At 41.5% G+C, this 25222-nt stretch overlaps 2 protein-coding genes across 4 annotated transcripts in view; one reads left to right on the forward strand and one right to left on the reverse strand.

Moving 5' to 3' along the window:
• Nucleotides 1–431: 431 nt before the first annotated feature.
• Nucleotides 432–6720, forward strand: NDUFB7 (NADH:ubiquinone oxidoreductase subunit B7). Of its 2 annotated transcripts, none has more exons than XM_034407423.3 (3): nucleotides 432–714; nucleotides 4788–4959; nucleotides 6449–6720. In XM_034407423.3, exons 1-3 carry the CDS (start codon nucleotides 603–605, stop codon nucleotides 6543–6545), a joined length of 381 nt encoding a protein of 126 aa, XP_034263314.1. In that variant the 5' UTR covers nucleotides 432–602; the 3' UTR covers nucleotides 6546–6720. The 2 variants fall into 2 exon arrangements, with proteins under 2 accessions (XP_034263314.1, XP_060544608.2); XM_060688625.2 differs by lacking the exon at nucleotides 432–714 and adding an exon at nucleotides 2873–2986.
• Nucleotides 6721–11223: 4503 nt separating this feature from the next.
• Nucleotides 11224–25222, reverse strand: part of TECR (trans-2,3-enoyl-CoA reductase) — a 57065-nt gene continuing 43066 nt past the window's right edge. For both annotated transcript variants that reach the window (XM_034407399.3, XM_034407393.3), the window contains 5 exons: nucleotides 23221–23264; nucleotides 21897–21954; nucleotides 21330–21418; nucleotides 16534–16579; nucleotides 11224–13851 (listed from right to left, as the gene is read on the reverse strand). In XM_034407399.3, coding sequence (XP_034263290.1) covers nucleotides 13724–13851; nucleotides 16534–16579; nucleotides 21330–21418; nucleotides 21897–21954; nucleotides 23221–23264 — 365 coding nt within the window. In that variant the 3' untranslated portion in view covers nucleotides 11224–13723. The remainder of the gene's footprint in view (nucleotides 13852–16533; nucleotides 16580–21329; nucleotides 21419–21896; nucleotides 21955–23220; nucleotides 23265–25222) is intronic.

Raw genomic sequence — 25222 nt, forward strand, 5'->3', positions numbered from 1 at the left:
TCACCTTGATTTGCCTCGACAAATGTTGACAAATGGATAATAAATAAATAATTCATTGGAAATTGGGGGAAAAAATGCACTGCGCTTCTGGATTCCTTTCCCCCCCCCAACTCGGGTGAATTTGCAGGCGCCGAAACGGAACCCCCGCCTGCAGTTTTCTTTCTGTCGCGCAACATTTGGGAAGCAAAGCCGACGCCGCGGCTTCATCGGCAACCAACTGCTGAGAACTCTGAGCGAGATGCGCCAAGGCCGCGAAGGAGTTCCGGTTGGGGGGGGGGGAGAGAGAGAGAGAGAGAGAGAGAGAGACAGACAGACAGACAGAGAGAGATTCGAGCGCTTTCAAGGTGGACTCCACGACCGCTTCCGGTTCCGGGGGGGGGAGAGCGAGCGAGCTTTTAAGGCGAACTCCGCGAGCACTTCTGGTGGGGGAGGGAGAGAGAGAGAGAGAGAGAGAGAGAGTGTGTGTGTGTGTGTGTCAAGCGCTTTTAAGGCGGACTCCGCGAGCGCTTCCGGTTCCGGTTGGGAGAGAGAGAGAGAGAGAGAGAGAGAAAAGCGGAAACGACGGAAGCCAGCTGAAGCGAGGGGCAGAGTCCTTGGAGGCGATGGGGGCTCATTTAGCCCGCCGGTATTTGGGGGACTCGGAGGTGGAGCCCGACATTTCCGCCTTGCCCACCTTCGATGCCCACCTCGGCCTCCCCGAGCGCAAGGAACGCGGTGAGCAGCGCCGGAGCGGGTCGCGAAGAAGGAAGGTCACCCCGTGCTGAGCTCCGCCCTTGTGGCTCCGAGAGTCCCAGGCTGGGCGGCCGGCAGCTCTTCGGGGCTACGAAACGTTGATCGCGCAGATTTTGGCCCGTCGAAGCTGGGATCCAGAGGGTGCCAGGCTCTCCTGCCCCCCCTTTTTTTGGGGGGGGTTTAGCTCCGGCCGTGTCCTCCGGCGCGGAGCTTGTTCCCCCAAGGTTGCCTCTTTCTCAGCCGGATTGCCTACGAGAGGCGTAGTTTTCTTACGTGCCGTTGAGAGCTAATTCGGTGTGGCGTGGTTAAGAAGCACGAAGTGGAGCAACCGGGGCCCAGTTTCTCATTCGGCCTCCCTTTTCTCACGAGACAAATGTAGGCGAGCGATGCACGGATCTTTCTGGCTCTCTAGAAGGAGAGGATCGCCCCTTAAATCAATGCATTGAGACAGGGACTCCAGGGATTCCATCTGCATCCAAGGTGCTTTTTCCAAGAGGCGACTGGACTTACTCTCGTTTTTCTTCGAAGACGTTTCGCTTCTCATCCAAGAAGCTTCTTCAGCTCTGGATGAGAAGCGAAACGTCTTCGAAGAAAAACCAGAAAGTCCAGTCGCCTCTTCAAAATGCACCTTTGGGACAACCGGGACCTGGATGACTGAGAACCTCCATAGCCGATTCCGTTTGCAAATTTCTCTCCAAAATTTAAGAACTAAGTGATATGTTGGGCATCCACTAGATCAGTGGTTCTCAACTTTCGTAATGCCGCAACCGTTTAATACAGTTCCTCATGTTGTGGTGACCTCCAACCATAAAATTATTCCTAAAACCATTGAAAATATTTGTTTTCCGATGGTCTTAGGCGATCCCTGTGAAAGGGTCGTTCGACCCCCAAAGGGGTCGTGACCCACAAGTTGAGAACCACTGCACTAGATGCTTGCTTTCTTCCTTTTGCATTATAAATACATTTAATACCATCATCCATTCCAATGGACTCTAGGTACCTTGCAAAATATAATATTAGATCAAAATGATTTAAACAAAACTTACAAGACAGGTTGGACCAAAAGCAACCATCCAAATAAACTACAAAGATCCCTCCCCTCCCAATACATTAACCTCAGGCCTGAGACCAAAGGCAGGTTTTCAGGGCTGTTCAGAACCCCAGGAGAGAGGGTGCCTTTCATATCTGGAGGTGATGTTGTTCCAGAAGGTGGAAGGCTTTACAGAAAAGGTGCACTTTCTAGATCAGGGGTCTCCAACCGTGGCAACTTTAAGACTTGTGCACTTCAACTCCCAGAATTCCTCAGCCTGCAAAGCAAAGCTGACGGGAATTCTGGAAGTTAAAAGTCTACAAGTCTTAAAGTTGCCAAGGTTGGAGACCCATGTTCTAGATCACACAAGGTGACAATTTTTAATAGAAGGGACCTGGAATGCACCCATTCTAGAACATACCAGGCAAGCAGAAACAATGGAAGAAATTCCTGCCAGAATTGAATGTGAATCCTTTCTCACAGCCACACCTTACTTACTGGTAGTTATGTTTACATCCTCACAACAAGTCTTTGAAATAATTTGGGTTGAAATATAATGAGCTTCATTAGCTTTCAGGGTGGATAAAAATTGATGTTTTTTAAAAAATAAATTAAAAAAATTGGATTTTTAAATTTTAAATTGGATTTTTTTTTATTTTTATCAAATTTATTTTAAAATGCTTTTGGAGTAAAAATCTATCTAAAGATAGTTTTCTATTTAAGATACATTAATAATTTAGTTTATTCAGCATGAAATGGAGCTTAGTTATGTAGCATGAGGTTGTATATTTGCAATATTTACATTTTTGGTAAACTCATTCAATGAATCCAAGCTCTGCAAGCTGAGATAACATGCACTGCATTGATGCATTCACACAATTTCACAGTAACCATGAGATAAATCATAAAACAAAGTTCAGGAATATTCCTTTATCCCATTGTTTTGCAAATCTATGTACACTACAAACTCTATGATTGTTTGAAGAGAGATGCATCTGTATCACGAGGCTCTAAGTGTGAGGAGAAAGGGCAAGCAGTAAAAATGAAAGTGAAACCTAAGCAGTTTATAAATATAATATTATATTAAAGAGCACCTGTCATTTCAGATCCATCATGGCAGCACCTGTTAATGGGCATCCACTCGCCTGCTGCCTGCCATGTCCCTCACCTTGTTGTTTCACTGCCGCATCACCAGCCGTCCCATTAAAGTGAATAGGACTGTTGGTGAGTCAAAAGCGGGTCAGAGGAGGAGCTGCTGCAGGACAGAGATGACAGTTGCTCTTTAAAAATTATGATTTAAATCGAGTCGATTTAAATCAAGCCTTTTTACTAGTGATTTAAATTGTGATATAAATCAACTTGATTTAAATCAAATTCACCCTGTTAGCTTTCATATGAACATTAGTCATTGTACACAATGAAATTGATTACTAACGTTGGTGTAGATTATTGTTCTGTCAATAAAACTGGTTAGAAGCTTCTTGCAGAATTCATATATGCAGCTAGTAATAGAATCATGTTGCAAAATATCCTGGGTGGACTCAGGTTGTATATAGAGTAAGGCAATGATAATATCTGCCCGAAATATATGATGCCTTTGATTTGACCTCTGTTGATACATTTGGAGAATATATCATATCTCTTCGTTGGCTGTCTTTTTTTTTCCCCTTCAAGATTGTTCAGTTCCTTCCATTTCCCTTCATAGCACTTAATTTCTAGTCCCCCAATCATTTTTGCTGTTGCTGTTCTCTAAGCCTCTTCCAATATTTTGGATTAAGTGTGATACATTTGTCTTTCTTGTAATTGCTGGCAGTATTTCAGTTTGCAACTGGCTACTATTCTAACCTTTTTACAAATTTAGAAGTACTTTCCATCTATATCTGTTCATCTTTTTCATAATTGAAATTTTGCATTTGTTTATGTTAAATTTCATCCTATTACTTTTAACCATTTCTCTAATCCAACGATTCTCAAACTCTTCATTTTTTAGTGGTCTGTGGGGTCCAATAGATAGTCTGTCCCCATATTAACCCCAGTCATTGGGTCAGAGCTTACTTGCTGCTTCTACGTTCACTCCTGTTCATCACCAGTTAGCTAGTTCATAATGATGGATCAGTGGCTGACAAAAAGTTTATTGAAGGAAATGAGTGATAATAAAATAATGTTAGTATTACAATTAAGAAATCTGATAATACTGAGTAGGTCTCAGTAGGCGGTTGAAGTGCAAATGAACATTTTTATCAGCAAATATATGCTAATGCTGTTATGGAATAGAACACAAAAAATAACTCAAGTGGTAAACATTTTTTGTATAAAATCTAATTTTAAAATGCTTTTAAAAATTCAGAGGATCGGAAGACATATTCAAATGCAATTATAATCAGTAGTTTATTTTCTCCAAAATATACAACTTCCATGCTCCTGAAGTAAAAAATAAAGGGTAGGTGTATTGTTTAAATGCTTGGTACTTGCTTCTTCTTAATTTCTATTTAGTAGATCGCAGTTATAGTTTTGCAAAATGCTCAAATTCTTCACGATTTTTAATTATGCTTTTGTTTCCTAGAATATTAGCTAACAAATTTATATAAGCTTTTTCATCCAAGTCAATAATAAAGACTTTGACAAGTACATCTTGACAGACTAATTTAACCTTTTTTCATTGAGTAACTTCTTTAATAAATTGTGGGAGTGATAGAGACATGATACAGTAAAGCACTTAATAAATATCTTATGACATTCTTATTAGTAATTTGATTAAGCACGGGCTGAATGGCATAACTGAATGATTCCATAGCTGATTTCAAAATAATACTCAAAGAACACTCATCAATAATTCCTCATCAGATTGTTGTGGTCTGTAAATTTTAATTGAACAGGTTCTCTAAATTAACTTGCTGAATATGCTTTTGAAAACAGCTTTTGCAGCATCTGTTAGAGAATTCCAAATGGTTGATCTTGAAGAAGAGCTTCCATTTAGATTTTAATCCCCCTTTCCATCTTTTTCTCCTCCTGTTTTCTCCTACAGTGATGATAGCAACTCATCAAGAGATGAATGATGCCCAGATTCCTTACAAATTCCGGGATTATTGTGCCCATCATTACATAACATGGATGAAGTGCAGACGTGACACATATCCTTTTTCAATCAATGGGTGCAAACATCAGGAGCATGAGTGGAAGTACTGTGAGCATCTGGAGTAAGTCAAAGTTATAGCTTTAATCTGCTTCGTTGCTATATTTTGTCCTTTATTCTTCATTCTGTAAATTAACTATGTTTCAGGAATTAGAAACTACCTTGGATTAGAAGTACTGCCTCTAAATATCCCTGTAATTCCTTTATGAAATGTGTTCTGTTTCCACCATAAAAATTCAGTGAGTCTTCAAAATATGTAGCATAATATATTGGGATGGGAGACTATAAATGCTACCATGATGTGAATAGAGAAAAGATCATGATAATCAACCAAGTAGTTTTTCCTTAATGCTGATAAGCCTTGATTTAATTTTAAAGCGCCTTGCCCTGATGGAAAAGGGCCCTAATCACTGAATTATCTAAGCAAAGTTATTATGTGCATGAGGGTAAATCATAAATGAATAATTATTCCATTGTTCTCTAGCATACATAGAGAACTTTTAAGAAAAATACCGCACTAAGACCTTGACTGAAGAAGATAAGTCTGGGGAGCAATTTGCCTCACTAATAAAATGTCTGATACTTTAAATATGAAATAAAATTATGGCTTTCAAGCCAATTAACATGCAGCCAAGAAAACAGAATAGAATGGAATTCTTTATTGGCCAAGTGTGATTGGACACACAAGGAATTTGTCTTTGGTGCATATAATAAGGTACAACACTTAGTGATAGTCATAGGGCCGTGATGGCGAACCTATGGCACGCGTGCCACAGGTGGCACACAGAGCCCTCTCTGAGGGTACACCAGCTGTTGCCCCAGCCCAGCTCCACTGTGCATGTGTGCATGCTTCACGCTGGCCAGTTGGTCTTCAGATCTTTGCTGCGCATGCGTGGAGGCGCATGTGGGGGACATGCACACACGGATGTAGGGAGGTGGGTGCATGCACTGGGGGTGCTCGCATTACATTTTGGGGGGTTGTGCATGCACGTGCCCCCCGTGCCTCGTTTTGGGCCTGGAAGGCCTTCTGCAGCAACTTGGAAGCCAAAACAGGGTGCCGGGGGGGGGGGGTGAGGCGCATGTGCCAGGGATGCATGTGCATGCAGGGGGGCAGGGTGCATGTGCGGGGGAGCACTCACATTGCATTTTGGGGGTTCAGGTACGTGCACGTGCATTTGCGTGCAAATGTGTATTCACGCACACCCATGCTTTGGGCACCAAAAAGGTTAACCATCACTGTCATAGGGTACAAATAAGCAATTAAATCATACTAGGAAACAATCAATATAAATATAAATATAAATTGTAAAGATACAAGCAACAAAGTTACAGTCATGCAGTCATAAGTGGGAGGAGATGGGTGATAGGAATGATGAGAAGACTAATAGTAATAGTAATGCAGCCTAATATGAATAGTTTGACAGTGTTGAGGGAATTATTTGTTTAGCAGAGTGATGGCGTTCGGGGAAAAACTGTTCTTGTGTCTGGTTGTCTTGGTGTGCCGCAGGGCCAAACAGAATTGAACTGACTTATATTTGTATCCTTTGTGTTAGCTATGTTATGCGCATGAAAGAATTTGAACGAGAACGGCGTTTGCTGGCTAGGAAGAAGCGCATCGAAGAACAGGCGAATATTACCATAGAAACCTAATTAGTTTGGGGTGCTTCTTCTCCCTCCTCTTAAAAGAAACTTCTGGACTTGCTATATTGAAAACAATAAAAACATTATGTCACAGTTGGGTCTCAGATGTTCACTGTGATTCCTACAACAAAATGAATGAATGCTCCTCTTGGACCTACGGCTAATAAATGTTCATAAATGCCAAGGATCTGTAAGTATCTTCTTGTTGGGAGCCCTAATCTTGCATTACCAGTTCTGGCAATTGTGCCAATGAGATGTGTCTAGTTAAGTTCAGATGGAACTCTACCATCTAGTTACTTTTATATTTTATCTGTATTCAGCAACGTAAGCTTTCAGTTTCATTCTGGATGAAGGCAGCTGCTTCTGAATGTTATGTTTGTATACATTCTGTGCATTTACACCTCTTCATACACAAAGTTCCTTTTACAAAAGTTGGAACCTTTGGAAATGAGGAGTGCTGGAGTCAAAAGGCCAGTAGATTGTGCTAAACACCCAAGAATTGCTCTGCCTTATGTGAAATAAGAAATAATAGTGGAACATCTAGTTTAATGAAAAGAAGGACTAGGGGAGACATGATAGCAATGTTCCAATATCTCAGGGGTTGCCACAAAGAAGAGGGAGTCAAATTATTCTTCAAAGCACCTGAAATTAGAACAAGAAGCAATGGGTGGAAACTGATCAAGGAGAGAAGCAATTTAGAACCAAGGAGAAATTTCCTGACAGAACAATTAATAAGTGGAACAACTTGCCTGCAAAAGTTGTGAACGCTCCAACACTGTTTTTGTTTTGTTTTGTTTTGTTTTGTTTTTATTTGATTTGTATACCGCCCTACTCCCGAAGGACTCAGGGCGGTGAACAGCCAACAATAAAATACATAAATACAAAAAATTTAAAAACCAGATAAAATCAAATTAAATCATTTTGGCCAGACAGATTAAAACACCCCAATAATTTAAAATCAGATTAAAATTTACATATTTAAAAAGAGAAGAAATTAGGCCAAGCCCGCCTGATGGAATAAAAAGGTCTTCACAGCACGGTGGAAGGAGCGCAGATCCGGGATCCTCCGTATCTCCGGGGGGAGCTCATTCCAGATGGTAGGTGCCCCCACAGAGAAGGCTCTCCCCCTAGGGGCCGCCAGTCGACACTGTTTGGCTGACGGCACCCGGAGGAGTCCCTCTCTATGAGAGCGTACTGGCCGGTGGGAGGCTATTGGTAGTAGGCGGTCCCGTAAATAACCAGGTCCTAAGCCATGGAGTGCTTTAAAGGTGGTAACCAAAACCTTGAAGTGCACCCCGAAGACCACCGGGAGCCAGTGCAGCTCGCGCAGGAGAGGTGTTACATGAGAGCGCCATGTCGCTCCCATTACCACCCGCGCGGCCGCACTCTGCGCCAGTTGGAGCCTCCGGGTGCTCCTCAAGGGGAGCCCCATGTAGAGAGCATTACAATAGTCCAGGCGGGAGGTGATGAGGGCATGAGTGACCGTGCGTAACGAGTCCCGATCCAGAAAGGGACGCAACTGGCGAATCAGGCGAACCTGATAAAAAATCCTCCCGGTCACGGCCGTCAAGTGCTCTTCTAAAGACAGCCGTGAGTCCAGGAGGACGCCCAAGTTGCGAGCCCTCTCCGTGGGGGCCAATGATTTGCCCCCAATAGTCAGTGATGGCGTCAGCTGACTATATCGGGACGTCGGAAACCACAGCCACTCGGTCTTGGATGGGTTGAGCCTGAGCCTGTTCCTCCCCATCCAGATCCGTACGGCCTCGAGGCACCGGGACATCACTTCAAGGGCATCGTTGGGGTGATCCGGGGTGGAGATGTACAGCTGGGTGTCATCAGCGTACTGATGGTACTCCACCCCGAAACCACGGATGATCTCGCCCAGCGGCTTCACATAAATGTTGAACAGGAGAGGCGAGAGGACCGACCCTTGCGGCACCCCACATATGAGGGGCCTCGGGGTCGACCTCTGTCCCCCTGTCAACACAGACTGCGACCGGTCAGAGAGAAAGGAGGAGAACCACCGCAACACAGTGCCTCCCACCCCTAACTCTTCTAACCGGTGCAGCATGATACCATGGTCGATGGTATCAAAAGCCGCTGAGAGATCTAACAGGACCAGGACAGAGGAGCACCCCCTGTCCCGAGCCCTCCAGAGATCATCAACCAACGCGACCAATGCCGTTTCCGTGCTGTACCCGGGCCTGAAGCCCGACTGGAACGGATCCAGATACGTCGTTTCATCCAGGTGCTGGGGGATCTGTTGCGCAACCACACTCAACAACCTTCGCCACAAAACGAAGGTTGGAGACTGGACGATAATTTACCAACATTGCCGGGTCCAGGGAAGGCTTCTTGAGGAGAGGCCTCACCACCGCCTCTTTCAAGGCGGCAGGAAAGACACCCTCACCCAACGAAGCATTTATAATCCCCTGGAACCAGCCTCGTGTCACCTCCCGAGAAGCCAGCACTAACCAGGAGGGACACGGGTCCAATAAACAAGTGAAAATTGTACAGCTGGGTGTCGTCAGCGTACTGATGGTACTCCACCCCGAAACCACGGATGATCTCGCCCAGTGGCTTCACATAAATGTTTAACAGAAGATGCGAGAGGACCGACCCTTGCGGCACCCCACGAGGGGCCTCGGGGTCGACCTCTGTCCCCCTGTCAACACAGACTGCGACCGGTCAGAGAGAAAGGAGGAGAACCACCGCAACACAGTGCCTCCCACCCCTAACTCTTCCAACCGGTGCAGCATGATACCATGGTCGATGGTATCAAAAGCCGCTGAGAGATCTAACAGGACCAGGACAGAGGAGCACCCCCTGTCCCGAGCCCTCCAGAGATCATCAACCAACGCGACCAATGCCGTTTTCCGTGCTGTACCCGGGCCTGAAGCCTGACTGGAACGGATCCAGATACGTCGTTTCATCCAGGTGCTGGGGGATCTGTTGCGCAACCACTCTCTCAACAACCTTCGCCACAAAACGAAGGTTGGAGACCGGAGATAATTTACCAACATTGCCGGGTTCAGGGAAGGCTTCTTGAGGAGGCCTCACCACCGCCTCTTTCAAGGTGGCAGGAAAGACACCCTCACCCAACGAAGCATTTATAATCCCCTGGAACCAGCCTCGTGTCACCTCCCGAGAAGCCAGCACTAACCAGGAGGGACACGGGTCCAATAAACACTGGAAATTTTTAAGAAGATGCTGGATAACCATTTGTCTGAAGTGGTGTAGGGTTTCCTGCCTGGGCAAGGGGTTGGACTAGAAGACCTCCAAGGTCCCTTCCAACTCTTATTCTATTCTATACCATTTATGGTAAGACATGTGACACTCTGGAATTTGATCAAATTTGAGAAGTTTCTCTCCATCTGTTTTTTAGCTATCTCACAACCTGTTGCATAGCCTAGCTCAAATGTATAATAGAGGGCAAAGAACTTCTGCATCATGGTAGAGGATGCTCAGATTTTATTATTCACCAATCTGGCATTTGGTAACAGCACCGGTAGGCCATAAAGAAAGCCAGTATGTTTACTCAGCTATCTGAGCAAGGACATAACCAGTAGTTGGGAAAGATATCTGCACTAGGCCAGACTGGGCCAAATATTCCACCTAGCCCCCTCCAAAGACCTCTGGGACTAATTAGGAGGAGCATCCAAGTACTCAGGCTGAGCAGTAATACAGGCTACAGCTGATAGCAGAACCGAAACAAGGTATTACTTACTAATCATGATGGCAAAGTTGCTACTGTAAGTCAACAGTCATGTAGCTACTATGGTTATAAGTAGATTGCATGTGACCTTGAAAGTTTCTTGTGTAATAGGTCCAAGCTGCATTTCTCATCTTTTGTAAACATTCACAATCATGCTTCTGCCAATTTGCTGTTTGATGAACTGTGTGATTTTTCAAAGGGAGAAGTCATGTGGGATGAGTTTTCTTCCAAGTGAGTTTCTCATGTACGGTATATTTGAAGAATTCTTTTTTCTATCCTCTCCTTCAACTGGGTAGGCTTCTGGGAATGAGGAATACTATTCTATCCAATTTTACTTGTGTTTAATTCTGAAGGTTAAAGCTCATCTATAGCTGAGTAAAACATGAGGTGCAATCATCCATAATACTTGAGCACCCAAGTGTTTTGCTGGGCACTGTTGGCAGGTGATCATGAGATAATACAAAGTATAGGTTCAAAATATTTCTTTGGAAATACAGTTCATTAGTAATAAGTTTTTCATTCAATGTATTTATATTTATAGTCAGTCCTACCTAATGTGTCATTTTTCACGCAAAAGAGTAATATTGAGTAATATTTTGTGATTCCTATGTTTCCTCTGTTCATCCTACTACCTGGTCTATACATCGAAGTGAGTGAATCTGAACTGGGGAGCCCAATTCTGTGGTCAACCTACAGGTGAAATTTGTAAGATAAGTCTCACAGGACTCTCAAATCCTAACTTTAAATTTTCCTAGCCAGTAGGTAGTCGCATTCGCCTTATGCAACTATAATCTGTTAGGAATCCAATGTTTGTATAAGACTATAGTTTCTGGTCCATTTAATTTCAAATGAAATATCAAATATAACAAGAGGTGTCCATTCTTACCTGTAGTCTTCCCCAATGTGTGGGAAAAAAAGTCCTTCAATGTATAATTCCATGCTTTAAAAAAAAAAAAGTCTGAGACTGTCCAGTGGCTGGATTATTTTTTATTGGTTAGTTTAAATAAAGTTCCACATGAAATGGATTATAGCAAAAAGTCAGTGGCTCATTTAACAGCAGCCTTGGAGCCTAGGTTTCAGATATCACTGTTCACATTCAGCATAATCTTAAAACTATGACAAACATTCATCTTGATTGTGAACATATTTGTTTAGAATCAAGTTCCACTCTACTTCAAATGGGGCGTCCTCCAAATTAAATATACAAGTAGTCCTCATTTACTAGCCACTCACTCAGCAACCATTTGAAGTTGGAATGGGGCTGAACAAGTGGAATTCATGACCCATCCTTGAAGTTCTGGCCTTCGCGGTACTCCAGGGTCATGCGATCATGATTCGGGGACTTGTCAACTGCTTGTATTACCGCAATTGCAGCATCCTGTCGTCAGATTATTGCCATTTACAATTTTCCCTACTGGCTTCCCAAAATCAAAATCAATGGGGAAGCCAGCAAGGAAAGTTGCATATTACTCTAGTAAGTCCCCCAGCCTTCTTGCCGCACTGTGTATCCCACAACCTTCTTATGCTCAATTTGTTGCCCCAGCCACTCCTCCCCACAAGCCTCTTCCAAATCACAGCCTGCACCAACCCTCCCAGCTGCCCGTCCTCGTCCTTATATAAAATTCCTACCACTTCCCACTTAAAAACCTGAATATCTTGAGGTAATGACAGTAAGTGGGATTGCCAGGATTGCTGTCGTTAAGCGGTGTGGCCACCTGGTGTTACCACATTGTTTAGCAATGGCAATCCCACTCCCAGTTGCCATCATAAGCCAAAGACTACTTGTATGCAGTACCACAACCTTGGTAACAATGACAAACAGAAAAATAAACAACCTCCTCAAAAAGAAAGTCCAAACCTAAGAGGCTTCAGTTCTGTAACATTGAATATTTTTAAAGAAGGAATAGTAGGCATTTCCTTATCTCTTAAGTGCTAGAAATAGTTAGAAATTTCAAAGCAGGAATCCCCCCCCCAAATTTCTCAGTGCACTTGTAAACATATACAAATTGAGTAAGTCACACAAATGATGTAATTTGTAACATTTACCTAATACCGATACCTATACCTACATTGGTATGATCACTCTTCCATTTAATGGAAAACTGGAAGAAACACCTTTTATCATCTGATCCATTAAATCAAAGTTTCACTTGTATATCTCCATAACTGCCCTGTCCACTCATCTTTCAGTGGGCCTGTGTTACAGAAAGTTACACAATTATTGCTAGTTAGGCACAAGACTATTTGCTAGATCTTTATTTCAAGAATCTCTTAACTACAGAAGGCCTACTCTACCATCACACAAAATTGAGTCACTTCAGGCATACATTTCTACTTGGAAGATAATGTTCACCGCTCATAAGATTCTACTAGGTAGGAAAAGGAAAAGCATTTATGTGGACGACAAGTGGCCAATTTGTATGGTGGACAGGACTGAAACAACCTATGTAACACCAAAGCTACTACTAGACCATAACTAATTTATTTCCTTTGCTTCAGAGCAGGGAATCTGCCATGTCATAATTTATCTTATAACTGGGATGATTAAATAATGTGTTCTGCCCTTATGAAATTATTTGTAATTTGACCCATTTTCAATTTTGGTTTCAAGCACAAATGCCTACTAGTTGAACAAGGGTTAAAAAGGGACATGACCATCCTATAAAAGAGATGAAGTTAGTATTGTCACTGATCTTAGTCAGTTTATTTCCCTCCAGAAAAAAAATTAATTACAATTTTTTTAGTACCAAGCATCACTCCATAATAAAAAAAAAATAGCAATAATTTACTACTAGGAGAATGCCCACAACTGAATTAATAGGCTGTGCTGTGCTTTGAATGCAAATGCAAATGCAAAAAAGTATATCATACCACACAGGGCCATGATGACTGCATCAGTCTGCAACTCCTTAAAGCAGCCATGCCTTTTCCTGGGTCTTTCCATTCCAGGAAAGACCCATTTGGTTTAGGAATGGCACCATGCTTTCCAAGGCACTTTTATGTTTTCATATCCAAAGTGCTGCACAAACGCAGTGGACAACTTTTCTAAAATTATAAATAAAGACTAGAGTTAAGATTGCTATTCTATGACCTCACTTTTGGCCAAAGTCCAGCTGTCTAGGCTCCATTTATGGTACCTACTCTTACAAATATAATGCCTAGCAGCTGCTCAACTTTCCCCCCCTGTAAAACTGGATTGTTCCCTCTGTTCTTGTTGCAGTGTTTGGCTTCGTGGTAATTGTAGGGAAGTGTTATTCTAAATCAAATGTGGTTTTGGAATAGGGACAAAGGACAAAGATGACGGAGGAAAGGGCAATTAACTTTAAAAAGGAAGGAATTTCAACACCACCACCCCTCAAAACACATTGTGGACAGTGAAAAAAACCCCCGTTTTAGACTCCAATAACAGCTGCTCAAGAAGATAAAAAATGAAGCTACCAGCCCAGTTTGATATATTAGTGCAGAAGGAGGCTTAGAGCAGAAAAGGGACGATAGGTGAACGTAGGGGTGGGTAATCTCGGAACTCCTTCAGGTAACTTCGGTGTTTTCCCTTTGCCCAAATGGTCATTTGAATAAATCCAACCAAGGAAAACAGAGCCACTGTTGACAAACAAAAAAGTGTGTAACGTTAATAGGTATTCAGAAAAGCATCCTCCCTCTTGGCAGAAAAAAGAATAAAACATTTAACATTGACTCCTTTTCCAAATGTATTACAGGTAGTCCTTGACTTACAACAGTTCCTTTAGTGACCGTTCAGTTAAAATGGCACTGAAAAAAGTGACTTATGATCGTTTTTCACACTTATGACCATTGCAGTATTTCATGGTCACATATCAAAATTCAGACATTTGGCAACTAGCTCATATTTATGAAGGTTGCAGTGTCCTGGGGTCATGTGATCACTTTCTGCAACTTTATCACAAGCAAAGTCAATGGGGAAGCCAGATTCACTTAACTATGGTGGTACTAACTTAACATCTGCAGTGATTCACTTAACTGAGGCAAGAAAGGTCGTAAAGTAGGACAAAATAATTTAACTGTCCCCCTGAACAACAGAAATTTGGGCTCAATTGTGGTCATAAGTCAAGGACTACCTGTACATCTTTTAAGGAATAGACTGCAGAAATAGAAAATACTACCAAGGATGTTATATTACATTGGATACTTGTCTTGGGGAATACTATCTAATTTTGCACATTGTTTAATATACACTGCTCAAAAAAATAAAGGGAACACTTAAGCAACACAATGCAACTCCAAGTCAATCACACTTCTGTGAAATCAAACTGTCCACTTAGGTAGCAACACTAATTGACAATCAATTTCACATGCTGTTGTGCAAATGGAATAAACAGGTGGAAAGCATAGGCAGTTAGCAAGACATCCCCAATAAAGGAGTGGTTCTGCAGGTGGTGACCACAGACCACTTCTCAGTTCCTATGCTTTCTGGCTGATGGTTTGGTCACTTTTGAATGCTGGCGGTGCTGTCACTCTAGTGGTAGCATGAGACGGAGTCTACAACCCACACAAGTGGCTCAGGTAGTGCAGCTCATCCAGGATGGCACATCAATGCGAGCTGTGGCAAGGTTTGCTGTGTCTGTCAGCGTAGTGTCCAGAGCATGGAGGCGCTACCAGGAGACAGGCCAATACATCAGGAGACGTGGAGGCGGCTGTAGGAGGGCAACAACCCAGCATCAGGACCGCTATCTCCGCCTTTGTGCAAGGAGGGACAGGAGGAGCACTGCCAAAGCCCTGCAAAATGACCTCCAGCGGGCCACAAATGTGCATGTGGCTGCTCAAACGGTCAGAAACAGACTCCATGAGGGTGGTATGAGGGTCTGACATCCACAGGTGGGGGTTGTGCGTACAGCCCAACACCGTGCAGGATGTTTGGCATTTGCCAGAGAACACCAAGATTGGCAACTTCGCCATTGGCGCCCTGTGCTCTTCACAGATAAAAGCAGGTTCACACTGAGCACATGTGACAGAAGTGACAGGGTCTGGAGACGCCGTGGAGAACGTTCTTCTACCTGCAACATCCTCCAGCATGATCGGTTTGGCAGTGGGTCAGTAATGGTGTGGGGTGGCATTTCTTTGGGGGGCCGCACAGCCCTCCATGTGCTCGCCAGAGGTAGCCTGACTGCCATTAGGTACCCAGATGAGATCCTCAGACCCCTTGTGAGACCATATGCTGGTGCGGTTGGCCCTAGGTTCCTCCTAATGCACGACAATGCTAGACCTCATGTGGCTGGAGTGTGTCAGCAGTTCCTGCAAGACGAAAGCATTGATGCTATGGACTGGCCCGCCTGTTCCCCAGACCTGAATCCAATTGAGCACATCTGGGACATCATGTCTCGCTCCATCCACCAACGCCACGTTGCACCACAGACTGTCCAGGAGTTGGGGGATGGTTTAGTCGAGGTGTAGGAGGAGATCCCTCAGGAGACGATCCGCCACCTCATCAGGAGCCTGCTCAGGCGTTGTAGGGAGGACATACAGGCACGTGGAGGCCACACACACTACTGAGCCTCATTTTGACTTATTTTAAGGACATTACATCAAAGTTGGATCAGCCTGTAGTGTTTTTTTCCACTTTAATTTTGAGTGTAACTCCAAATCCAGACCTCCATGGGTTGATAAATTTGATTTCCATTGATAATTGTTGTGTGATTTTGTTGTCAGTACATTCAACTATGTAATGAACAAAGTATTTACTACGAATATTTCATTCATTCAGATCTAGGATGTCTTATTTTTGTGTTCCCTTTATTTTTTTGAGCAGTGTAGATACTCAGAACTAAAGCATCCCTAACAAATGAAAAATAAGATATTGTAAAATAGGAGGCAGCCCTCAGGATTGCTATCCCAGGAAAGGGCAGCATCCTTCATTATTTCCTACACTATATAATGAATGAGAACATCTTCAACTTCTATGTGCCTTGGTAAAAGAAAGTAAAGGCAATGAAGAGACCAAACGGAAGAGTGCATAGCTGCTGGCATCCCTTTTAGTAAAGGGATGAAACTTACTGTAACACAGAAGCTGTAATTTACTGAGCTCTTGTAATCTTATGCTGGTACCTTCTTCGCTGAAAGGGGCAAGATATTTCTCCTGTTTTAAATTCATAGACCCTAATATACTTGGCAATAAAGAACAGTTCTAATAGAAAAATTGGGAAGGGACAGAAAGAATAAAAATACATAACCGTATTTCATAAACATTGCTTAATAAAATTCTTATTAAAAGTGACTCCAGCAAAGATCTAACGTATTACTAGGACTTACCTGGAAGGCACTGAGTCATTATGGCAAAGCCAATCCAAGACCCTACCTGGAAAAGAAAGCATCAGGACTACATCAAGGAAAATATTAAGACTTTCTAGGCTTGAGCATTGCATTCTTCAAGTACAGTAAACATACAGCACAGTCCTACTTTGAAGGATAAAGACCCAACTCATGCATAAATCCCGAATGTGTTTCGGTACTTGCACTGAAAACTTTCCCATAAACTTTCTAGCCCATCTACAGGGCAGATTAGTGTGTAAGTAGAAGGAAGTACCTATCATACTCTCAATTCAAAAGGCAAGTAGTAATGTTCACATGAGTACAACCATCAGTGTCAAAACAGGCCTGAGGATTTTGTAGTACACATTCTACACTCTTAGGTCAAGCATTGGTACTATTCTTAGCACCCATGAAACCAAAGTGTTTCACTCTGCAAAACCAGAGTGAGAAAAATGTAGAAGAAATGGGAGTTTGCCAGAGGAGTTTAACAGGAAGTTCCAAGGTCATTGTTAATATATGAACTTAGTTTTGAATATTATTTTATAGTTATTGTTTTGAGATTATTGTAAGGCACCTTGAGTGTGCTAATTTAGTGGGATATGTTATATATGTTATCTAAATAAATTCAGCATCTAAGTAAACAATATGAGAACAAAACAATGCACACACAAACAATACAAATAAAATATACGCCTTGACTGATGGAACCTTAAAAAATGAAAATGAATTGACTGCTGTAGTAATCTATAATGCTTGTGACATGATGGTACTGTATTCCTGTTTGAAGATCAAAGAAAAAGGCAGAGACAAGAACAGTCATGTAGTTGGTGACCGACTATTGTGAGAAATTGAAATTGAAACAAATGTGTGCCAACCAAACACGGTGACTTGTGAAGTGTGATGAATGCCATATGTACAGTAAAAGTGTGTTGAGTGAACAGAGATGCGTGACAGAATAACTTCCAATCACTGTCAAGTCAATTGTCCGTTATCTCTTCCTAATACATGTGAGCACAGATGGTACTGTTAGAAACAAATCCTAATGAAAATCAAATAAAAATGCTCAAGACCTTGGGGCCATGATAGTCTTCTCATTCATGCTGATAGGAGAGATTTGCTTTCAAAGACCATGGCTGAATTGTCTGGGTGACTGACAGTTGATGTGATATAGACTGTATCACAAGGGCTGCTAAAATACATATGGTTGAAACAAAGCAAAATTCATCAGTACAGATTTAAACTGAATCCTATGGGTGTTAAAAATGAAAACCTAAGCTAAAAAAGTACACACTGTAGAGAGTACAAAATATCAATGTAATTTATTTTCTTCCATCCAATTGTGTCCTGTTCTCAGATACCTGGACTCCTGGACAAGCATCTCCAGTTTTCTTGGCAATGTTTTTAAGAAATGTTTGGCCACTGCCTCTTTTCTAGGGCTGAGAGAAAGTGATCACCCACTGGCTTTGTGCCAAGGCAGGACTAAAACTCACAATCTCTCAGTTTCTAGCTTGATGCTTTAACTATGACATCAAACTGGAATAATAAATCAGATTCACACCAGAAACAATGCCTCATAGCTTTCAGTACCTATGCGCTAATGCCTAGAAGTGTAGAAAATGAATCATGTGAGCCATAGTACTAGAAGAAAAATGTGATTAAATAAATATAGCACAGACTCTGGCATCAGTCACATATTAGACTATAGAAACTAAAGGGACTGTTCAAAATCAAAAACAACAAAGAGGAAAGAGACACTGGAGAACAAAATCAGCTTTTCAATGAAAATGGCAAAAAGCCAACAATTACTCAGCTCCTATTTTGTCTCTATTTTTCCAAGAAAAAGGATTATGTGTATTCCACTGGTAAATGGAGAAAGAGGACTGAAGCTTGAGGCTGACAAATATATTGTCAGCCAATATCTATTCATTTCAAATGAGTACACCTTTCATATTTCCTAAAATGCAACGTATTTGGATGTGAAAAATGTTGCTGATGGACAGGCTGAACTCTGAGAAATTATAGGGAACAGATGGTATATGACTCAATGAGCTCAGATGTGTTCCTATTTCAGGAATGGGGAAAGGATCCAGGGGATTACACACTAGTCTAATAGGTGGGAAGATTTGAGAGCTGATCTTAAAGACATTAATCCAAAAATATATTGCAAACAAGGTAATAATTAAAATAATTAAAAGACACTAGCATGAATTTGGTAAGAACAAGTTTCATCACACTAACATTATCTCATTCTCTTAGCCAATATGGGAACGCTATAGATTTAATGTATCTTGACCAGCAAAGTCTTTCGCAGAGTATCCCATGACATTCTGATTAACAAGATAGTTAAGTGTGAATGAGATGACATGACAAGTGGATACACAGCTTCTGAAAAAACAACTTCAAAGAACCATCTACTTTGAACCAGAATGATACATTTAATGGGGTCCAAAATGGGTTCTTTACTCTTCTATTTTTTAAAATTACTTGGGTAACTTAATAAATTTCAAACCATCTTGATAGGTTGCAAAAATGAAGAGTTTCTGCTCATAAATGAGTATGAAGTGAGTGCAAAATGGACAAAATCAATTTTTGTTGCTGTTAGTTGCAAAGTCGTGTCCGACCCATTGCGACCCCATGGACAATGTTCCTCCAGGCCTTCCTGTCCTCTACCATCCTCTGGAGTCCATTTAAGCTCACGCCAACTGCTTCAGTGACTCCATCCAGCCACCTCACTCTCTGTCGTCCCTTTCTTCTTTTGCCCTCAATCTTTCCCAGCATTAGGCTCTTCTCCAGTGAGTCAATTTTAAATAAAATCAATTTAATTTTAATTTAATTTAATTTATTTTAATAAAATCAATTATACGGCCCATCAAAGAAATATAGTTTGAGATGATGAGAGATAATTGTTCTACTTTACTTAGTTGGACCTCACTATATCCAATTTATAAAATACAGAATCATAAAGAAGGAAGGGTATCCTTGGAGGTCTTCTAGCCCAAATCCCTTCCCAAGGACAAATGGTTGTCCAATCTTTTCTTGAATATTCCAATATTCAACTCTGGGAGGCAAACTGTTCCATTGATTCTCACTGTCAGGAAATTCCTCCTTATTGTCAGGTTGGATTTCCCTCTGATAAACTTTCATCCTTTGCTTCTTGTCCTGCCCTCAGGTACTATGGGGAATAAATTAACACCCTCTTTCCACTGACAGCCCTTCAAGACTGTTACCATGTCACGCCTAAGCCGTCTCTTTGTTAGGCTAAACCAGTGTTTCCCAAACTTGGCTATTTTAAGATGCATGGACTTCAATTCCCAGAATTCCCCAACCAGTATGCCTGGTTGAGGAATTCTGGGAGTTGAAGTCCATACATCTTCAAAGGGTCAAGTTTGAGAAACACTGGGCTAAACATACCAAGCTCCCTTAGCTGTTCTTTATACGATTTAGCTTCCCGCTTATCATCTCTGTTGCTCTTCTCTGTACTCTTTCTGGGGCCTCAGTATTTTTAGTGTGTCCTGGTAATTAGAACTGGACATCGTATTCCAAATGTGGCCTCACTAGTGCAGTAGGGATTGGTACTCTCTCTTCCCACGATCTTGATGCAATCCCTCTGTTGATACAGCCTACGACAACATTGACTTTTTTGGCAACTGCAGCACACAGCTGGTTCATATTTAAATGGTGATCCACCAGGATACCTAGATCCCTCTCGTAGTTAATACTGTTGAGCCTGTTACTGTCTATCCTGTACCTGTGCACTTGGTCACTGTGCAAGACCTTGCTTTTCTCATCACTTTGATCATCCAATCAACATCTTGTTGGATGGAGCCCACTGTTCAAGTCTGTCAAGATCTTGAATCTTGAACATATCTTCCAAAGTGTTAACAATTCCCCCCCAACTTGATGTCATCTGCAAATTTGATGAGTCCCTTATTAATTAAATGTATTTGCTGCCCATATTGTATCCAACAACTATGGGCAGCTGTAGATGATTTATGAAGGTGTTGAAAAGCACTGGGCAAAGATAGAACCTTACATACTTCCCTCCACATAGATGTATTTCAATTGAGGACTGCACACTGAGTGTGGCTGGTCAGCCAACTCCAAATCTATCTGGTGATGGTGCTGTCTATCCCACATTGTTCTATCTTACCAAGAAGTAGGCTGTGTCTACTGTATCAAATGTCTTACTTAAGTTGATTCTGGGTGCTACACCTCACAAAGCATTCAGAGAAACTATAACAGGTTCAAAGAAATGTAAGAAGCATGATCAAGGGACTAAAACAAAGTTATATAATAAGGATTTGAAGTAATTGAGAATTTTTAACTTTGAGAGAAGAAAAGTTTACTATCATATCTCCCCTCAAATATCTGAAGAATTATCATATACAAGATCACAACCTACTCTCTATCATTCTAGGATGCAAAATAATGGTTTTAAATTACAAGAATGAATGAATATTCTCATTGATTTTTTTTTAAAAGGGCTATTCTGAAAGAGTAAGTCAGTAGTGGAACCAATTGCTGAGAGAAGAAATAAGGTCCACTTTGCTGGATGATTCAAGATGAAACTAGATTTCCATCTGTCATAAAATTTCAATTTAAGTCAAGGGTGGAGGAAGCTTCTGAGCCAACAAGAATTAATCATTCAATTAAAAGACAGATAAAAGTAATGATTTTTCAGACTATTTACCTAGATACTGTCACTATACCTATATATTTCCTGTGAAGCAGAATTCATTAATAAAATACAGATGTAAGCATCCAGAATTTGTTCCAAAGCTAAAACACAGCCATACCTCATATGTATAATTGGGACAAGAGACCAGCAAGAAAAGCCATGTAAATGGGTTCCTTGTAGGGAATGGGATCTTCCTGGCCTTTGAACCTGGAAGAAATCATAAGAATGTTTATTGAGACAAAGAACCAATTTACATGCAATAAAAAAAAAGTATCACCTAACAACACACACAAGAGTTACAGTAAAGCATTAGACTTATAAAAGTCTCCCTTCTCTTTATCAAAGGTGACAAAAAGAAGGATCTGTATACTTCACAGTTAGAAAAAGGGATATATACCAAAGATTCTAACATGGTTCTAGCCCATAACAAAATATTTTTTCATTTTGCCTGATGTAGCTTCAGCCCACCTCCCAAAAACTGCAGAACTCTTCCTTTCTTCCTACCCAAACCTGACAGAGCACTCTCGTCTTTTCCTTGTTTGGCTTTCAGAGGTCAGGTGATTGATTACCTCTGGGCACCTAAGGCTGGCTTGTTATTTAAAGGGTCAGCTGTTCCCACTACAGAGCAGAGGGTGTTTTTAATACAGACATCTGCACTTCCATTTGGCCTTTTCTCTGTACTCACCAGCTGGGCGAAGATTTCGCAGAGCAATATGAATAGAAAAGTTTCCCAGCTGACAGAACTGCAAAAGGAAATAAAACCAGTGTTAGCAGGGAAGGGGCAAGAATGGGGTTTTTTAATGCTTACTATCACCACTAGAAGCCAGATAGTGGCACAGAAACCTCCCAGAGCTCACTCCGTCTGTGATTCAAATAATTTTGTAGAAATGTTAGGAATTTGCTTGGAGGAAAAGATAAAACTTTTAATGTGCCAATACAACAAGGGACTTTTATCACTCATGTCTTCTAGTCCCTTGTTCTTATCAGTCCAAAACAATTTAACAGCTCTGGCACTATCAAGATGTTCTACAATTGTGCATAAGTAAGTTCTGGCTCTAAAACAAGAAACTCAGGACCCAGTATTTTCCAGTACCATAACTAAATAAACTTTTAAAAAACATTGTTGCCTTTTTTCTTTCTCCTGCCTTATTTTCCCCTTTTGTAGTTTCACTTGATTTTTTTTTTTAAATTTGATTTATATGCCGCCCTTCTCCAGAGACTCAGGGCGGCTTACAATGCATTAAGCAACAGCCTTCATACTTTGTATATTTATACAGTCAGCTTATTGCCCCCACAAACTGGGTCCTCAATTTACCTATCTTAGAAAGGATGGAAGGCTGAGTCAACCTTGAGCCTGGTGAGATTCGAACTTACAGTAATTGCAGATTTTCTTTGGTGCAGGTGTCTTCTCATTGTTTATAATGCATCATATACATACAATCAACAAATAAGATTGCACAGCATGAATACAGCATTTTTCTGCAATTCTTGGAAGCAATTTTTTTCCTGAGATCACAGAACTGCCTAGTGCAGGAATCAGATCAGTCCAAGAAAAAAAGACGGCTGCCTTCAAAACTTGCAGTAAAGTGCTATATTCACATTTCTGCATGTTAAAGCATCTTTCTTGAACTGAATTTGTACCAGATGCATGATTCATTCCCAAACTAGACTGCTTCATGGTCTTTCCATGCACCAAGAAAGAGAGGTATATTTCTATATTTTTACTATACATAGTTTTAGTTCCATTCTCCCAGATTTCTTCCCATTGCTACAAAAGGCAACTGATCTTTCTCTTATTTGAGGGAACTACTATGGTTTGTAAAAAAATACAATATTATTTTATCAATCTGCATAAAACAATTTTTTGATTTTTAACACTTGACTTTGCATGGGGAAACTTCCCACCTTAGATCAGCCTAGGCTCTGTCTAAAACATCTGCCTATTTTCTATTACATATACACCATTTTTCAAGTAAAGGGCTATTCTTCAAAAATCTACAAATTATTACCAGGAATATGATAAGCGCCAATTTCACTTGTTCATGTCCATATGCTGGGGAAAAAAAACAGAAAAAGAAACAAAAACACTATTAGAGTAACTACAAAAACTGGAGAACCTAGAACCGTGATGGCGAACCTGTGGCATGCGTAGCCATATTGGTGGGCACGCGAGCTCAGCTCCGCAGGCCTTCTGGGCCCACCAGAAGTAGGGAAACAGGCTGTTTCGTGCCTCTGGAGGGCCTCATGGGGTGGTGGGGAAGGCCCGTTTTTTGCTGTCCCCAGCCTCGAGCCTTTCTAGGAGTCTGGGGAGGGCGAAAATGGCCTCCCCCCGGAGGCCCTCCAGAGCCCAGAAATGGCCCGTTTGCTAACTTCCGGTGGGACTGGAAGGCCCGTTTGTTGCTGTCCCCAGTCTCCAGAGCCTTTCTAGGACTCTGGGGAGGGAGAAAATAGCCTTTCCCACCCCCCCGGAGGCCCTCTGGAGGCCTAAAATGGCCCGTTTGCCAACTTCCACACCGGAAGTTGGGAAACGGGCCATTTCTGGGCTCCGAGGGGGTGGGGAAGGTCGTTTTCACCCTCCCCAGACTCCTAGAAAGGCTTTGGAGCCTGATGAGAGACAAAAACGGGCCTACCAGGCCATTGCGTGCCAGAAGCGGCGGGAGCATGTGGGGGGGGTCACGCGCGTATGCACGGGATACATAGAATTATGGATGTGGGCACACGCACGCACACACACACACGGCCACCTCCTGGCACGCGATGGCGAAAAGGTTAGCCATCACTGACCTAGAACATTTCTAGAAGAAAAAAGATTATCCAATGACAGATCGCAAGATTTTCCAACTGAATGAAGGAGAATCTCATGACAGCAACTATACAGTTATATGTGTGTTAGCATATTAATACTCATAAGGAAGGGGAAAAACAAGGATAAACTAGAGGCCTTTAGTTAATCCCTTCAGAGTTTTCTTTTTCCTTTCACCATTCACTAAGTAATTATATGTTAAATCAAACCAACAAATGAAACAAAGAAATTGATTCACCTAGACATTTTTGAAGATGTCAAAAAGCATGTTGCCAGGTTAATGCATGAAATGTTGTAAACATGGATTTTCATAATAAGATGTACAGATGTATGTTTTTTCTTCGTTTCTCATTACATTGGAACCTTTAATCCTTCAATGTAAGGAGATTTAGGACCCGAAGAGGGAAACAATTTTTCATACACAACTGTGTTAACAAGAATGTTTACTACTTATTACTTTATTTAAAATATAAAAATAGCACATTTAAAAGTATAAGAGCTACAATATGAACTACACAAATGAAACAAGAATATGTATAAAAATAACTTCAAATATGAAATAACTTTTGATATGAAATATCTTGATTGGGTAGCATATATGTTTTAATTAAGATTTGAAATAATTTGCACCAAACTATATCCTGTGTTCTCTGCACAGAGTTTTATATGGCACTTACAGTATGCTGCCTTTCACCCCCATGATTTTCATCTTCATAACTTGTGAGATTTGTATAGCTGACTTATAACAAACAGACCCAAAATAATGACTTTAGTGTCCAAGAGAATATTTTAATGAGATCTCTTTAGACCTACACTGAAACTTGAACTGTTTAAAAAGGAGTCAGGTCCAGAGCAGTAACTCATAAAGAAAGCATCTCTAAGGGAAAGTATGTCAGCTGTAATTCTAAAATGGAGGAGAATGACTGAGGCTACCCTTGTGATAGAAGCCAATTTAAAGAAAATAAAGTTAGAGAAATTAGATTACATGAAATTACTTGATCTGAGGAATCCTCAGGTGGAAAGTTAGGAAAAAAATTATAGACCTGTCCCTGAATTAAAGAATACACTTAGGTATTTTTCCATTCAAGAAATTATTTGAGGCACTAGGAACTTGCTTTTTGATCTCCTGGAAATCTTGGTCTACTACTTCAACAAATATTTACTGTTGCTTCTGATCTGAAGAATTTTACCAGTCATTAGTTATATGT

The sequence above is a fragment of the Pantherophis guttatus genome, chromosome 2 (assembly GCF_059756535.1).
Source record: "Pantherophis guttatus breed Tessera chromosome 2, ASM5975653v1, whole genome shotgun sequence".
NCBI classification, from domain to species: domain Eukaryota; kingdom Metazoa; phylum Chordata; class Lepidosauria; order Squamata; family Colubridae; genus Pantherophis; species Pantherophis guttatus.

What these genes read in the sequence shown, in the direction of transcription:
- NDUFB7 (XM_034407423.3), top strand. Translation starts at nt 603, where the DNA reads ATGGGGGCTCATTTAGCCCGCCGGTATTTGGGGGACTCGGAGGTGGAG. An exon ending in CCCCGAGCGCAAGGAACGCG is followed by an intron (nt 715 to 4,787) that starts GTGAGCAGCGCC and finishes TTTCTCCTACAG; the next exon opens with TGATGATAGCAACTCATCAA. An exon ending in AAGTACTGTGAGCATCTGGA is followed by an intron (nt 4,960 to 6,448) that starts GTAAGTCAAAGT and finishes CCTTTGTGTTAG; the next exon opens with CTATGTTATGCGCATGAAAG.